The 18,360-nt window shown below is 37.8% G+C and overlaps 1 protein-coding gene across 2 annotated transcripts; it reads left to right on the top strand.

Annotated features, from left to right (window-relative positions):
• Positions 1-3,367: 3,367 nt before the first annotated feature.
• Positions 3,368-17,890, top strand: LOC136249093 (TNF receptor-associated factor 5-like). Of its 2 annotated transcripts, XM_066041017.1 has the most exons (7): positions 3,541-3,673; positions 11,635-11,727; positions 13,291-13,345; positions 15,499-15,594; positions 15,704-15,868; positions 15,919-15,993; positions 16,759-17,890. In XM_066041017.1, exons 2-7 carry the CDS (start codon positions 11,684-11,686, stop codon positions 17,671-17,673), a joined length of 1,350 nt encoding a protein of 449 aa, XP_065897089.1. In that variant the 5' UTR covers positions 3,541-3,673; positions 11,635-11,683; the 3' UTR covers positions 17,674-17,890. The 2 variants fall into 2 exon arrangements, with proteins under 2 accessions (XP_065897088.1, XP_065897089.1); XM_066041016.1 differs by lacking the exon at positions 11,635-11,727 and having other exon boundaries at positions 3,368-3,673.
• The last annotated feature ends 470 nt before the right edge of the window (positions 17,891-18,360 follow it).

Below are 18,360 nucleotides of genomic sequence, written 5' to 3'. Positions count from 1 at the left end.
AAATACGGGTGTGGTGACTTTCCTCAGACTACCTTCCCCTTGAGGTTTTCAGGCATTTAGCGACTGAAAAACAACGGTGCAGGCCTCGTACACTGCCAGGAATAGCCTATCGTATCGAGTTGAAAGGGGGCGTATCCCTTACGTACGCGAACGAAAATGAAGAGCAGCTTTGAGGCTTTGTCGAGAGAATTTGTGGGGAAAAACACGTTAGTCACACTATAAAACAGTTTAGAAGATAGTTTTGTGCGTAATATGTTGGTTAAAGCGGTTTATTTAACAAACGCTTCCTTAGCAGTGCATAGCAACGTAATTGAACGAATTACGAATATTTCATGAATTACGAAATACGATAAATAGCTAATTATATTATCAAACTACCCTATTGTAAAGTAGTAATACATAGTTGGTTAATTCATAGTAGTATATACTGTCTATAGTTATTCCAGATGAGTTAGCTAGCTGCTTGGCGCCTGGTTTTTAGAAGTAGCACAACATCAACTTGTTTTTTACTGTGTTGAGAATCAACTTGATACACATACTGGCACATGCACTTGTGCACACACGCACGCACGCACGCACACACACACACACACACACACACACACACACACACACACACACACACACACACACACACACACACATGCACACAAGAAAAATACTACCTTTTTGTTATTAGGACACTGACTGAAAAATATGAATAACTATAAGCCAAAAAGACTTGATGTATAGCTAGTTACACACTGATATATGAAATGCGTCAAAGTACTAGCTATAATAAACTATTTTAATGGATAAGGATGTGTAACTGCACAATAAATTTGATATATGTGCACTTTAAATGTATATACTAGTAATCATTCCAGCTGTCACCAACCCTATATTGCTCCAGCCATTTTATAATTGTTAATCAGGATCTGTTACCATTATAGTGATGTTAGACTGAACAATAGATTCAGTGAGCTACTGACTTGTGTACAGTGCTGTGCAGAATGATAATGTTAGCCAGGAGGTGAAGGTACAGTGTACTTATAGCTGTTGATCATGAATTACTGTGTGTATATATCAACTGTGCTTAACTTCACTGATGTTGCACTATATTGTAATTTATCCATACAGCCCAGAAGGGATATTCCAAGGATTGTTTTGGATGCATTGACTATTTTCTGTTGACTAATAAGTGAGGATATGTACAAATTGAGCTGAGTTCTTAAAAGCATTTAATAATTTATGGATGCAATTAAACATTCAAGTTCTTGAAATTTGGCTCACTTGTAGTACTGCAAGACTTGCTAAAAATATTTTCAAAATTTTGTTCATTTTATGGCAAATCAGCGTTTTCTCCAATGAAGCCAAACCACACATGTATGCTCTTGCACCGTTACTGCCATCATGCACTATTCATCTGGTTGGGTGTACTGCTATTTCCTTGAGAAAAAAAGAATTCACTTCCCATTTTTAGCATGTCTTCTCAGAACTCGTCTAAACATGTACATACTAGAAACCTTATTCATAGCTTACTCCAGTCAGTCAACTTATATGTAGCTAAGAATTATTATCTAGGTTGAATAGTGCTTTCAAGTTCACCGTGGAGATGACCTCCTAATCACTGAAGCTTTGTGTGGTGTGAACACTCTCTGAGTGAGATGGGTGAGTTGAGTTTCAAAGTACTGTATGTAGCTATATTTTTGGGTAGCTACATGTGTCCATAGAAATCTTTATAAAGCATATCATAGTTTAGCAATAGTCTGCTGAGTATAGTTTGTAATTCCTCCACAGTTACTGTAAACAATAAAAGTTCGGAGTGACTAAAGTTTGGCGAATTCGGCGAATCGAGCCAAACTTTATTTGCCAATTAGCTATTCAGTATATTGTTCTATATTATCTGCCTGATAAATTTGCCAAACTTTTGTCCACCCATCTGCTTCACATGCTGATTCACCAACACCAAACTTTCATCATTTATGGTATCTCATGAAAATATGGTGGGATTGCATGGTTGGACAGTCAAGTCCAAAAGTGATTTAAAGCTACGTGCTTATACATGGATTTCTTTTACAGATTATACACAAATGTCTGCTTGGAAACAATTGGAAAAATTTTGTTTGCAGGGTTGCAGGCTGGAAACCATCAGGTTATCCATGTCACAGGTTAAATAAATCAATATCTATAGCTACATCCAACCAGGATTGGATCAGATGTGATGATGACTTGATCAACTGTGATCATGCTTCTTGATGATGATGTGGATGGCAATAATGTGTGAGTGTATTTACTCATGAAGTTTTCAACTGGGTCACCGCTGGTGAATTGTTCTAAGGAGAATTTAATGAGCTTTAGTTTTGTCTCGTTTCACTAGGGCGGCACTTACAAATATAATAAGTGCCTACTCACAAAGAGATGTGCCAGCACAACAAACAGGAAATGGAGAACAATACTGAAGTATGGGAGAAGTTTTGAATTGTGAGCAATTGCTCCAACGGTAAGAACTGCATGTTGCTTCCTGCAGGCTTCATGGAGACTCACCCACATATTAATCTATATGATGTGTATAAGCATATGCATACTTGAAACTACTCCATTTACCTATTGCTCTTGCAGACAAATTGCAGAACTAGCTGCTGCATCCAAATTGTATCTCTTGATTTTCATTTTTGATTTAAAACATGTTTATGCCAAGGTTAGCGGGTCATCCAGGTCAGCTAGCAGTTTCAATCCAGTCATTCCAGAAGCACTTTTTAATGACTAACAGAATAATGGAAAGACCCCACACTTTTTGGCGACTAATGTGATTTGTTTCTGGTTACATTTTTGAAAATTTATGAGCAAGTCATCTGGTGCATTGAGGTACTTACTAGCTATATATTTGAATTTTGTTTTTCCTTTATGGAGGAATGTGAAATGTGCGGTGAAGTTGTATGCTATAGTAAAAATTCTTTTTACAACACTGGTTTTGTGAATAACTCCATGCATGCAATATCTGAAATGACTGCTTCTTTACTTACCTCAGACTTGACCCTGAAATGTATAGAATGAGAGTCAATTCCTAAGGCACAGAATATCTCTTACCACTTGCATGGATGGAAATCAACTGAATGAAGACTTCACATTCTTCTACTGTGATAATTCCTTCCAATAAAATGTTCGCATTATTTATACTCGTTAATGTTTTAAATAGGGAAGGGTAAATTAGTGCCTGTTGTGTAAAGTCAGTAAATAGATAGTACCATACAATAAGAGCTACGCGATAGCGTTCAGTATAAGTTTCCACGTCGTCAAACGAACAATTTCGTTTCTCACGTGATCCAATCCGGGTCAGAGATGACCCGGAGAAAATGTGACCCGGATGACCCGGATGACCCGGATGACCCGGATGACCCGACCCGGTTTCAACGCTGGTGTGTTGACTTTGCACATTGTCCACTCTATATAAAACGAAAGGAAATTGTCCAAGTCTCCAAAACCAGTTTCTGTATCGCCACAAGATTTACGCCTGGGTCGAGTGGATGTCGAAGATCACTCTCTCTATTTCACACGTTCAGCTACCTACAGAGAAAGAGAGGCTACAGTGTGCAGTATGCTGTTACCTTCTCAACGGACCTTTACAGTTTCCTTGTGGGCATAGGATTTGTACTCCATGTGCTAGAGAACTCAAGCAGGAAATCCAAACCAGGTAGGTAGCTATAAACTGTGCCGGTCAAAATAAAGTGAAGTCATACACTGTAGCTAAATTCGAAAGTCTGATGGTCATACCAACGGGATGACTCCCGTGGCAACTTGAGTAGCTATGAGGGTCATACGCAGTTGCCAATGGAGTCATCCCTTTGGAATAAACTAATTCATACTTTTGAATTTAGGCCCCTATTTGGTGATTATTAGTTTCTCATCCAGCCTTTCTAATTATTATGATGTGGGCGGGAGGGTATTACCATTATGCCATTATTTTATAATATTAACACACTGATGTACAGACCTTGTCCAAATTGTCTTTCTTTCTTACTACAAACATTTCCTTCACTACTTTTCGTGATCGCCAACTGTTTTCGACAGTCAACTGAAAGCCTGCTTTGATGAAGTCGATAAAACATGATTGCAACTGGCACTACAGCAATTTGCTAAGGAAACAACAGTTCTCCTGGCGATATTTAGTGCATTGTAGTGTTCATCAACAAACAATTATAACTGTTTGGTATCACGTGTTCTTCTGAGCATGCACAGAGTAAATAATGGCTTACCATGCGGTAGCTTAAGAAGGATGCAGGCGGTGGATGAGAAACTAATAATCACCAAATAGGGGCCTTACAGTGCATGTATAGCTATACATTTAATAAAGAATTTGTGGTCTATTTTTAAGGCCTTTTAATGCAGCAAGTCTGCATTAACGGTCTGTGGGGAAACTGCCTGCAGCCAGGGTATGCACATAGTAATTACAACTACAATATTCAAATTAATTACAACTATAATTTCTTCTTATAACTGTTTCTGATCCACAAAATTTTGGATTTCCATGTGGGCCATAGTCGGTGGAGGGCCGGTGGTGAGTTTGGCCATCTTTCCTGTATATGGCAATGTAGTCTCGCGTGCCAGACGGTTTGTGTGGGGGCAGTAAATAAACCGTCTGGTCACTGTTGCACACTTTCCGTGAACTCACTGGAATGCAATTAGATTACATCACGGTATTGTTTTGCGCCAAGGATGATGTAATAATTGTTCCAATCACCTCTGTGAGCAGACTAAGACGATAATTGTACTGGTAATGTCCTGATGACATATTCGAAACATTGCTGAATGTCTTCCTCGACATTTTCGTTGTTTCACAAATCCGTAGTAAACCATAATCGTTCTTATACCTACGCTTTTAAGAGCCCTGTACTAGGGAAACAAAGATCCTAAGCCCATGGCGTTGTTTAACTTTCGAAAAAGTAATCTGTAGCCGAGATTCAGTTCTTTATTACACTAAGGAATTTGAATTATTAGTGTTTGTTTCGTCACAGAGTCCGCGAAGCGATCTGATTGGCTCTGCCAACATTCCGGCAGTGGTCCCAGAATGTGTGCAACAGTTACCAGACGGTTTATTTGCCACCCCCACACAAACCGTCTGGCACGCGAGACTAACGGCAATGCTACGAACAAAGGAAAGGTGGCCAAACTCAAACTATTTATTGCTATCAGAGAATCTATACACATTGCTTTATTGAGAATTAAATTTGTGTGGCATTTATGAAGATGCTCACACACTTAAAAATAGCAGCATCACATAGTTCTCATTAACACTTTAACAATAACATTGTATTATCTGATTAGCTAATATTAATTTTACAACTTGCACACCTCGCACATGGCCGCATTATGATATCATTACTTTTTGTCGCAGTTAACTCTGCTTTACTTGGACGCGCACTTTTTTTACAGCTATAAGCTGTTTTTGGATGGGATACCATAGATACTCTACTTACTGTAATAGTGTGATTATGTGATTTCTTTTTGTACATAATATGCTATAGCTCTCCCAGTAAAAATTTGAATGGTTATTTAGTTGATTTCTTGTGGGTTGTGTGTGTGTGTGTTAGCTAACCACAGCAAGGACCACATTGTTAATACCAAAAACATGCCAATAGACTATTCTACATCAATGGGCGAGTTTAAGATAATGGTCTGCTACAAGTACTAGTGCTTATACTTCTCAGCTAAAGTCATGATCAAGGTCTGAGCTACATGCATAAAATACTATATGTGTATTCTTTGCAATTACCATAGTAGTAGGACTAAAATTACCTCCAGATTCAATCTTATAACTCTTAATTTTCAAATTTCCTGGGAGCATGTCCCAGACCCCTCTAGCTAGAGCATATAGCATATATGCTACTAGAGTGCATGCATCATTGCAAAGGTTTACCTAATCTAGTTAAAATTTCTATTTACCATAATTCTCTTTATTTCTGTGCAAAAAAATTTCATTATAAATTTCTGTGTAAAAATATTTTTGGATGATTTATGTGAATGACTGCTCTATTAGAGTAGTTCAATCTTATGTAAAAGTTTTCATGTAAGAAATTTTCATACAAGTTTTGCATACGAAACTTATTCTACAACAACAAAAAAAGCAAATCACGGTATACCCTTGATAGAAAACGAAGACTGCATGAATTATTAGGATCAATGATTAAGCATAAAAAATTCAGTTGTCTTTTGATGGTATCCATGCATTAGATAAATAATTGGTAGGGCATTCCAAAGGTGAGGAATTCTATTGAAATAAGAATGCCTTGTGACATTGTTCGAAGATAGCGTGTGTTTCGATTTCTGAGCTTTAGCAAGTTGAGTAGTTCCAGAGAAAAAGATAATGTAATTGACTAATTGTTAATGTTGAAATTGGCAGTTGGATTTTTCAAGGATTTGATGAAGTCTACCCAAACAATATAGCTAATCACTACCATGCAGTCCAATCAGCAGGCTATAGACATAGCTATAGATACATTAAACAAGAATTCAAATATTATAAATTCTTGAAGGAAAGTGTTAAAACAAACTTCATAAAAGAAGTCAGTCATGCATTAAAGAAAACGTTGGTGGGAGTATTATTATGGTCATGATGGCTGTACACATTTAGTATCAAGACACACGGTAGTGTGTCGTGCGGCCCAAGAAGCCGGCGCGTAACACCCGTGAGTATATTGACAGGAAGAAAGAAAACGCAATTTTCGCACCTCCGTAGCTCTGTGCTGCCTTGATGAAACAAGACGATGTTTGCTGTGGATACTCCCTCCACCTTCAGTACTCCACATTCCAAATTTGAGCGAAATTGCTTCAAGCGTTCCCGAGATATGCGACTTCAAAAATTGGCTTAGTTTCTTCGTTTTTTTTTTCTTCTTATTTTTCTTCCTCTTTTCGCACGCTTACAAAAACTGCTATACAACGCAAACGCCATATCCGATCGCCTTAAAATTTGGCACACAGAAGGGGGGTATAAAGGCGCATCTCTGTACCAACTTTGGCTGGATTACGATAAACAGGCAAAGAGTTATGAGCGCTTATTCACGAAAAATAACACCAATATGTTGTCACGCCTACAGGGTAAACCGCGTATGGGAAGAAGCTGAAAATCGGTGGGTGAATAGGTTAACTATTGAACCTAAAACCTTTTGTGGTTTGAAAGAAATCGAGCTAAAAACCAGGAAGATACAACGAAAAAACCAACAGTGTGTAACAATTACACAATCGAGATTAGTTAATAAAAAACGACTGCTTGCCACGCCTACCAGACAAACCGCTTGGGGTAATGCTTTGAAAATCGCTGTACAGATGGAGTTATCATCTTAGAAAGGCTCTTCAATGGTGTAGAAGAATCAGACTTAAAGCCACGGAGTTATAACACGAAATCCAACTTGGTGTAGCAAGTGCGAGATCAAGATACTCTAATAGAGCAGTCATCCTAATAGAGCAGTCACCCGAAGAGAATTCAAGAGATCAATTAGAAACAAGTAACCTGTATAGAGATCAGCTACAAACAAGTCACCCTGTAGAGAGATCAGCCACAAACAATTCACCCTGTAGAGAGATCAGCTAGAAGAAGTTACCTTGTAGGGATTTCATGCAACTATAGAAAGAGATAATTCAGCTAGAAGAAATCACCTTGTAGAGTTCAGCTACAAAGGACCACAATGTAGAGAGTTCAGCTACAAACAAATCGCCCTGTAGAGAGATCAGCTAGAAGAAGTTACCTTGTAGAGAGTTCAGCTACAAAGAAACTATCATGTAGAGAGTTCAGCTGCAAACAAAACACCTGTAGAGAGTTCAGCTACAAACAAATCTCCGTGCAGAGAAATCAGCTAGGAGAAGTTTCCTTGTAGAGAGTTCAGTTACAAAGAAACCACCATGTAGAGAATTCATTTACAAACTAGTGACCCTGTAGAGACATCAGCTAGAAGAAGTTACCTTGTAAAGAGTTCAGCTACATAGAAACCATTCTGTAAAGAGCTCAGCTGCAAACAAATCACCTGTACAGAATTCAGCTACAAACAAATCACCATGTAGAGAGATCAGCTAGAAGAAGTGACCTTGTTGATAGTTCAGCTACAAACAAATCACCCTGTAGAGAGATCAGCTAGAAGAAGTTACCTTGTAGAGAGTTCAGCTACAAAGAAACCATCATGTGGAGAGTTCAGCTGCAAACAAATCACCTGTAGAGAGTTCAGCTACAAACAAATCTCCGTGTAGAGAGATCAGCTAGGAGAAGTTTCCTTGTAGAGAGTTCAGTTACAAAGAAACCACCGTGTAGAGAATTCATTTACAAACTAGTGACCTTGTAGAGACATCAGCTAGAAGAACTTACCTTGTAAAGAGTTCAGCTACATAGAAACCATTCTGTAAAGAGCTCAGCTGCAAACAAATCACCTGTAGAGAGTTCAGCTACAAACAAATCACCCTGTAGAGAAATCAGCTAGAAGAAGTTACCTTGTTGATAGTTCAGCTACGAACAAATCACCCTGTAGAGTGATCAGCTAGAAGAAGTTACCTTGTAGAGAGTTCAGCTACAAAGAAACCATCATGTGGAGAGTTCAGCTGCAAACAAATCACCTGTAGAGAGTTCAGCTACAAACCAATCTCCCTGTAGAGAGATCAGCTAGAAGAAGTTACCTAGTAGAGAGTTCAGTTACAAAGAAACTACCATGTAGAAAGTTCAGCTACAAACTAGTGACCTTGTGGAGACATCAGCTAGAAGAAACTACCTTGTAGAGAGTTCAACTACAAAGAAACCATTCTGTAAAGAGCTCAGCTGCAAACAAATCACCTGTAGAGAGTTCAGCTACAAACCAATCTCCCTGTAGAGAGATCAGCTAGAAGAAGTTACCTAGTAGAGAGTTCAGTTATAAAGAAACTACCATGTAGAAAGTTCAGCTACAAACAAATCACCCTGTAGAGAGATCAGCTAGAAGAATTTACCTTGTAGAGAGTTCAGCTACAAAGAAACCATTCTGTAAAGAGCTCAGCTGCAAACAAATCACCTGTATAGAATTCAGCTACAAACAAATCACCCTGTAGAGAGATCAGCTAGAAGAAATTACCTTGTAGAGAGTTCAGCTACAGTAAAAAGAAACCACCATGTAGAGAGTTCAGCTGCAAAGAAATCACCCTGTAGAAAATTCTGCCACAAACAAATTGCCCTGTAGAAAGATCAGTTAGAAGAAGTTATCTTGTAGAGAGCTCAGCTACAAAGAAACCACCATGTAGAGAGTTCAGCTAGAAGAAATTACCTTGTAGAGAGTTCAGCTACAAAGAAACCATCATCTAGATAGTTCAGCTGCAAACAAATCACCTGTAGAGAGTTCAGCTGCAAACAAATCTCCCTGTAGAGAGTTCAGTTAGAAGAAGTTACCTTGTAGAGAGTTCAGCTACAAAGAAACCATCATGAAGAGTGTTCAGCTACAAACAAATCACCCTATAGAGAGATCAGCTAGAAGAAGTCACCTTGTAGAGAGTTCAGCTACAAAGAAACCACCATATAGAGAGTACAGATGCAAACAAATCACCCTGTAGAAAAATCAGCTACAAACAAATCACCCTGTAGAAAGATCAGCTAGAAGAAGTCACCTTGTAGAGAGTTCAGCTACAAAGAAACCACCATGTAGGGAGTTCAGCTAGAAGAAGTTACCTTGTAGAGAGTTCAGCTACAAAGAAACCATCATGAAGAGAGCTCAGCTGCAAACAAATCTCCCTGTAGAGAGTTCAGATAGAAGAAGTTACCTTGTAGAGAGTTGAGCTACAGTAAAAAGAAACCACCATGTAGAGAGTTCAGCTGCAAAGAAATCACCCTGTAGAAAATTCTGCCACAAACAAATTGCCCTGTAGAAAGATCAGTTAGAAGAAGTTATCTTGTAGAGAGCTCAGCTACAAAGAAACCACCATGTAGAGAGTTCAGCTAGAAGAAATTACCTTGTAGAGAGTTCAGCTACAAAGAAACCACCATCTAGATAGTTCAGCTGCAAACAAATCACCTGTAGAGAGTTCAGCTACAAACAAATCTCCCTGTAGAGAGATCAGTTAGAAGAAGTTACCTAGTAGAGAGTTCAGCTACAAAGAAACCATTCTGTAAAGAGCTCAGTAGCAAAAAAATCACTTGTACAGAATCCAGCTACAAATAAATCACCCTGTAGAGAGAACAGCTAGAAGAAGTTACCTTGTTGATAGTTTAGCTACAAACAAATCACCCTGTAGAGAGATCAGCTAGAAGAAGTTGCCTTGAAGAGTGTTCAGTTACACAGAAACCACCATGGACAGTTCTGTAATAAATATATGTATTAGTATATGTAATAGGACAGATGGCTGTGGTATTCGGGATTAATAGTGCGAGCATTGTAAACAGGAAGGAGTAAAATAGTGCGAGGCGAAGCCGAGCACTATTTCCTTCCTGTTTACAGTGCGAGAACTATTAATCCCGAATACCACAGCCATCCGTCCTATTGCAAATTAATCCGACAACCATAGCAACTGTTACTAGGCAACAGAAATTCAAAAAATAACCACTGCAAAAGACCAATAACACTTAGCAACCGTTGCTATGGTCTCAAAATGACTTTTACCTTAGAAACTGTTACCTAGCAACCGTTGCTAAGCAACCATGTTGTGTCATGCCTTGGGGGCATCTATCACTATGGTAACAATAGTTGTCAAATCGGACATTTACTTCTAATATAAACACACCACACTATTTTAGCCAATCAAATTAGTATTATAGATTTTTGTCATGGGACCTTGACAAACAAGTGTAATACTAATTCTATTGGCTAATCGCTTGACGTATTTCAATATAATACGTCAAGCTGCTATTGAGAGTATTATACAGTAACACATTCAGTTGTTGGATTATATATATAATTTGTACATTTACTGATAAAATCAGAAATATTTAAGGTACATCTGCTTCATCTTTTCTTCTTCCTGTGGTAAAGAAAAAAGATAGGTTAAAAAAGTCCCAAAGCAGGCCATAGGCCGGCTTTGGGGTATACAAATACAAAAAGAAGTGAAATCTAATCCAAAACAGCCAAGCTGTAAAAAAAGTGTGTGGCCCTCAAAAAGGCTATGGTGAAAAAAGATGTGAAATCCAAGGTGGTGGCCAAGAAATGGCTGTGATGGTAGGTTAATGGTAAAAATTTTAATAACAACAATTCAGGTGAATTTTGTGCCAATTGACCAAGCGGCACCAAAATTCACCTGAATTGTTGTTATTAAAATTTTTACCATTAACCTACCATCACAGCCATTTCTTGGCCGCCACCTTGGATTTCACATCTTTTTTCACCATAGCCTTTTTGAGGGCCGCACACTTTTTTTACAGCTTGGCTGTTTTGGATTAGATAGATATATGCTTAGCTAGTTGGTTGTAATTGATACCAGCTAGTCACCTCTAATTGCAGTTGATATCAGTAATAAAAGGTATATTTGTACTGTAACTTACTGTCTATAATGCAATATAGAAATTTGTGAATGTATGAATGTGTACAGTTCTCCTCGGCAGCAAAAATGATAAAGTTATACATAATTATTATTCTATTACTACTTATATTATGCTTTTATAAGTTGTGATTGTGGCTGCATTTTATATCAAAACCTTTTCTATTTTTTTTATTCTTTTAGTTGTGGCCAGAGCATGGGGTGATTGAATTTGAAAGGCTCCATTATTTACATGTTTTATATACAAATAGTGGAGCTTTTTGTCATAATTACACGGTGAGTTTGCTTTTCTGGTTAGTTCACTTTGTAAAAGAACTTAGCACTCTACATTGATTATTGTATTGTGGATGCTCTAAAATTTCATTAATTTATTTTTCAAAAATGTGTAGCCTCAGTTTGATCAATGCACATATGAAACATGCATACAATATGTTTTACAATATGCTTGATTACAGGATTGATCATTACTGAATGATAGGGGAAAGTAACAATAGTTTCAGTTGGTGGTTAAAATTTGTAATGATTGTTGTTAGATTAGGTCAGGTGGAAGTGAATTCCACATTCAACTATTTTGTATGCATTTATAATAGAGAAGTGTATGCATGGTTCTTTTATGTAGCTACTTATAGCTATAGTAAGTTAAGACACTTGTTGCCTTGACTACTTCTTGTTATGTGATCCAGCATGAAGGTTGTTTGCCAAATGCACTAATGTTTTAATTGATAACTTGCATGGTTTAAATAACCATGCCACTGACTGTGTAGCCATACTATACGGGTCTTATAGGTTTAATCAAGTGGCCATATACATAGCAGTATGTCTGTACAATTTTGACATAAAGCTTTCAATAAATATTTCAGATCTGTAGCTGCATCAGTATTAAGTATCAAGAATATAATAACAAAGCCAACTTCTAAACTGCCATAACTGTAAGCATGCAAACTTCTGAAGTTCTTTTTATCACTCAAACTAGTGGAATATATGTATGCACTGTAAAGTACACATTGACAACTTCAGTAATTAATTAAGTTACTCCCACACCTCATTGCTAAATTTCATGTCCTCTAAGTGTCATTTAAACTGCTGCATGTAACATAATTATGACGAATGATGACAACACACATACAGTCAAATTGTAATTAGGTGAAATAGGGGAATATAAACAAATGTCATGTAAATCTTTAGTCTGTCTGTGAATGCTATCCAGGGCCGCCCACAGGAGGGGGGCAACTGGGGCATTTTGCCCCAGGCCCCAGCCTGAAAGGGGCCCCAGGAGGCCCCATGAAGGGCCCCCTGAATACCTGTTTAAAAGATCGATATACTCTAATAGAGCAGTCAGATCTAAATACTCTAATAGAGCAGTCACAGTATTCTTCAGAGGAGCAGTGCAGCAAGCTTATAGATAAGGAGATATGGTTGGTGATGGGTAGTTATTGTCATTGCCAGCAGGTTGTGACCTTTTTTTTTTTTTTGGTCTTCACTTTACAACTTGGGTCAAGGGCCCCACTTTAACTCTTTGCCCTGGGCCCCTTAATTTCTCTGGGCGGCCCTGATGCTATCCCACTAGGGACCTGTGAGAAGCTTAAAGCCTTTGAATACAGGGAGTCATAAACATGTAACTAAAACACAAAGAATGTACATAGATAGCTACCTTACAAATTTTACTTATCATTAACTTCTGATGTTTGTACATGATGTATTTTGTAACTTTATGTAATGTACAATATGTAACTTGCTAGAAGGATGTGTAATATTTGGGATTTTGATATAGATATATATAGGCTACTATTTGACTAAGGGATATGATTGTTGACTTGCTGATTCATTGTGTTATTGTAGTGCTACTCCGACCTTCTTCTGTGAACAGTGCAAGGATATGGTGACTTTTGCAAATGTAAGTTAATATGATTATTGTATCTATTCTGATAGTATCATAATATACATTGAACTCTTGTTAGAAAATATAATGTGTGTCTATAGTTATAGCTTAATACTGCAGTCTACCATTCCAGGGGCGGATACAGGGGGTCAAAGGGGGCTCTTGGCCCCCTCCAAAATTTTTAGTATATATACCAAGATCGAGTTACTCTAATAGAGCAGTCACTCTAATAAGGGAGTCACAGTATTAGAGCAGTGTGTAACAGGCAATGTAAGAATTTTTTATGTACTTTACCAGTGATAAATGCGTAGTTGGTGAGGTGGGCAGCTATTTTCAGCTGGCTGTGACCTTTTTTCTTGGTCTCACTTTACCAAACCAGACAATGTAGTATCTCAGTTCATTTTGACCCCCGTTTCCATAAATTTGGATCCACCCCTGTATACCATTCTGCTTATGTTTTTTAACATAACATTAGTTTTTCATACATGGAGACTATAGTTGTGCTCAGATCATCAAACAGTACGATAGTACTGTTTAAGTAGGGATCCGGGTGGATTTGGCACGCGCCTCAAATTTCAATCCCTCAAAAATCATCCTAGAAATATCTCACGCAGCAAATAAACCTTTTACTAAAGAGTCTTCAAGTTTCTAACTTTATTTCTAGCGTTATATATCAGGAAACGACTAGAAAAGTGCTGGAATTTTATTTCTAAATAATCGCTAAAACAGAAATTTTTGTCTGCCTGCCAGCCAGCCAGCCTGACCACATTCGCAAGGCTACAGGCCAAACGAAGCAGCGAAGGATCACCATTCTTTGCCACAATATTTAACTCGCTGCTGGGATGTGCCTTTTCGGGTTCCAACGAGTGTCTGCCTTCTGCGCTTTGCCTTTCCTTTTATCTTCAATTACGGATCGTCTTCTTCTTTTCCAGTCACGGAGGCGTTAATAATTCGTATCGACACTTTCCTTAGAGCAGCCGTATTCGGACGCCACAAAACTAATAACGGATTTCGTACTGTAAGGGCAAGTAGATGCCTGTATAGCAACACTTGCAAAGCGATCAAACAGCCTAGCAAAGTAAGCGCAATAATAACACACTGCCACGCCCTTATCAATCAGAGCGCGCGCTCGTACTTAACGATCAGTGGACCACGCCCATTATTAATGGTCCAGCTGTAACTAATTGTAGAAAACAGGAGATAGAAACCCTGCATGCCTTTCAATTTAGTAATTGAGCAGCTTGCATAAAGCAAGCAGCAAGATCGAGATACTCTAATAGAGCAGTCAGTGCCAAAGATCAATAATAGCTATATACCGTATATGACCGTATTAAAGCCGGGCTCAAATACACGCAGGGGCTCAAATATACGCCGGGTACAGCTAGGAGACTGTCATAATAAACGCCGGGGCTCATTTAAACGCCGGGGTGCTAATGATATGCACTGAAAGGAGTTCTAAACTTGTGTCAGCTGCTAACTATACAGTGATGTCTCGTCACCACTCTTATGATGTCTTCTCTTGTTCGACTATGCCTTCTCTTCTGGTGATGGCCATAGCGTATTTATCGTGGTCATTGTCATCTTTCCACCCGACTTCCAATGTTTCACCCAGCAGAGGAGTCCAAATGGGTTTATGTACGTGATGGGCTATGGATTTCGTATTTCGTAGGTACTTGTACTGACACCTGTCATTCGCTAGTAAGAAATAAATGCCCGGGTCCAAATTAATGCCGGTCTCGTTTAAACGCCGGGTCAAAAATGATTTATAGGAAATAAATGTCCGGGCTTCTATACAGTCATATACGGTACCTACGTATACCAAAAAAAGTTAACTAGTGAATTTAAAAAATTGTTAATTTAGAAATGGAAGTAGGGATCAAGCGATAAAAACTACTGAAACAAGTGATTTGAATGATGGCAACTATTACAACATAGCTTTGTGGGGAAATTCCTACTTTGGCATTGAACATATATGGTGAGGTGGTGAGATGCCAATGTAAGGATTTCCCCACAAAGCTATGTTGTAATAGTTGCCATCATTCAAATCACTTGTTTCAGTAGTTTTTATATCGCTTGATCCCTACTTCCATTTCTAAATTAACAATTTTTTAAATTCAATAATGATGCATTCCTCAAGCCATATGTATTTTTTTATGTTTGTTGCATAGTACTTCTATGATAAGGCAGTTTCTAAAGAGATTGATGGTCTCACAATTACTTGTCCTCGTTGCACTAATTGGACTGGTGAATATTGTCATTTTCAGGTATGTATATAGGTGAATTAAGTTCTGTGTATACTACTACTAACTATATGCTTGTAAATGTTGTTTCATTACGCGTGGCATAGTTACGGCCAATGTTTTATTTACACAGAATCACATAAAGGAGGAGTGTCAACTAGTCAAGGTATCATGTCCCAATGAAGGTTGTCATGAGGAGATCACAAGATCACAACTTGGTGATCACTTACAACAGTGTCAGTGTAGAAGACAATCATGTCAGTGGTGTAAGGAAGAAGTTCCTTATGATCAACAGAAGGTAAAACTACTTTAACATCACATGATGACACTATTAATACACTTCTGTAGGAGCATGAGAGAAAATGTGCTGCTGCATCAGATAAATATATCAATGGATGCAATGATATTGTTGCCAGGAGAGAAGTAAGTTAATAATGCTCACAATTATATATGGTTTATTGCACTTACTAACTTGTAATAATAGTGAGATGCAGAAACCTAGCTTCTATGCTTCAATAAAAAAAACCCATCAAGTATGCCCTATTGTCGTATAGGTGGCAACATTTTAAGCTTACTGTATTCTTTGTTCTAGCAGCATTTAACAGATGTTGTATGTAACACCATTTTAAGTGTGGCAGAATGCATTAATATTGACTTATTGACTCTTACAGTAGCACCAAATGTAAGTATGTATGTCAAATTGACCTCTGATATCAACATACAGTTGAGTAACTGTATACAGGAAATGATATATTCAGTATTAGATACAATTGCTAGAGATTATGTATGTAGATATACGTATACAGTAGTTGTAGAATATATCTCATGATCAGTTAGTGGCATTTGCTCTTTGCTTCATCTCATAGTGTTGCAAATATGACATTTACATATTTACCACCTGTGTTTATGTTCCGCTAGTACAATCATGTAGTCTGCGGTCGGTATGAGTTTTAGCTATTATCAGGTAGGCAATAGGAAGGCAAAATTGTAGTATTATGTACAGTATGCATGTGTACTGTTTTGCATAGAAGCTGGGTCTGTGCCATGAACTGTCAAACATAGCACAATACACACAATACATTATGTAGCTCAAAACAAGTTAGCATACTTATTGTGATTAGTGTATTAAATACTACAGTCAGTCTACGTCTATACATAGTTTAACATAATTGTGTGTTCTTTTTACAGATGGACCTACCCATCCATCAAGTTGGCTGTTCTTTAGTTAAACAGAAAACATCTACACAACTAATACAGTTGCAGTGTCTGTTTGCTTTTTTGGGATGCCAGTTTGTAGCTGGTGGTTTGGAGTTGGAGGCTCATTTGGAAAAATGCATCAAGTATCATCTGTCTTTGGTATGCAAGTTTTTGCTTGATGGATTCAAACAAAGAAGATGTGATTCCACTTCTAAAGAATATGAAGTGCTGACACAACTGCTTCACACTGAATTGGATAAAGTTAATAAAGTACTAGAGACAGTCGGTGATAACGACAAAGCAAAGATTACTGAAATTGAAGGAAAACAAAATGATACTGTTTTCAGGCTAACTGGAATTGAAGATCTTTTAGCTTCCCTGCAAGCAAGCATCAATGAGATCAACCATACTTATGAGGAAGTGTCTCTCACCTTACAAACACTTCAAGCTACTTCATATGATGGTCACTACATATGGAAGATACCAGATATCACCAGACGTAGGAGGGATGCTCTACTAGGAAAGACTGTCAGTTTATATTCAGCACCATTTTACACCAGCAGGTTTGGGTACAGACTGTGTCTACATGTGTATTTAGATGGTGATGGTAGTGGCAAGGGACGTTACATATCTTACTTCCTTACCATCATGAAGGGAGAATATGATGCTTTACTAGAATGGCCATTTCAGCATATGGTGACAATGACATTTGTCAACCAGAAAGGCAACAACAATATTGTACAGTCATTCAGACCCAACCCAACCAGCACTAGTTTTCATCGACCAAAATCAAACATGAATGTGGCATCTGGTTGTCCTAAATTTGCTCCACTATCAATACTGGATAATCCTGAGTTTGCTGTTGATGATGTGGCATTCTTCAAGTGTGACATTAAACTGCAGTAGTTTTTTTCCCATTAGACTGTATTTGGTGTACGCAAATTGTTCTTATGAATATATTTATTCGCAGAGCATACATATGTATAGCTAAGAGTATAGTGTAGTTTATAGGAGTTGAGTTTGTAAATTATCTTTTTTCACATACTAACAGTGTATAGAACTCATGCAGCAGATATGCTTCTGGTTTATATTATTGCAAGAACAGTATTTTATCTGCCTATAATTTCTTTGATGCAGATCTATATCACCTCTCTGTCTTGGAATGAGGCTAGTCATTGTTTGTTTATGGGTTTATGGGTTTATGGGTTTTTCCAAAACTTTTGATTCTAGAAACTTTTAATTCTGTTTCCATAGGTTTCTTTGCATGCAGGGTGCTGGCTATAGGAAATTAATCCCCTGTTATTTGTTTTGTATCTTTATCACTGCAAGTTTAAAGGTGATAACTTTATAGCTATATGCAAACATGAAATGTTCTGTTTTAGCTTATGTCTGACCAAAATTCAAACAAGTTGTTCCTTCCAGTTATAGGTAGGTACGTGTCAAATCATTGTAGAGTCAATCTAAACTCTCATTTGCTACAATTTCAAGGATTTCACACTAAAATAAATAGCCGGATTATCGGACCATGAATTATTGAATAAGCGCTCAAATTATTAAGGCGTACAATCCGGGTAGTTGGTCAAAATATTAAAT

The sequence above is a fragment of the Dysidea avara genome, chromosome 3 (genome assembly GCF_963678975.1).
Source record: "Dysidea avara chromosome 3, odDysAvar1.4, whole genome shotgun sequence".
Classification (NCBI taxonomy): Eukaryota; Metazoa; Porifera; class Demospongiae; order Dictyoceratida; family Dysideidae; genus Dysidea; species Dysidea avara.
Note: the sequence above shows the minus strand (reverse complement) of the source record. Positions and strands in the feature narration are given on the sequence as shown.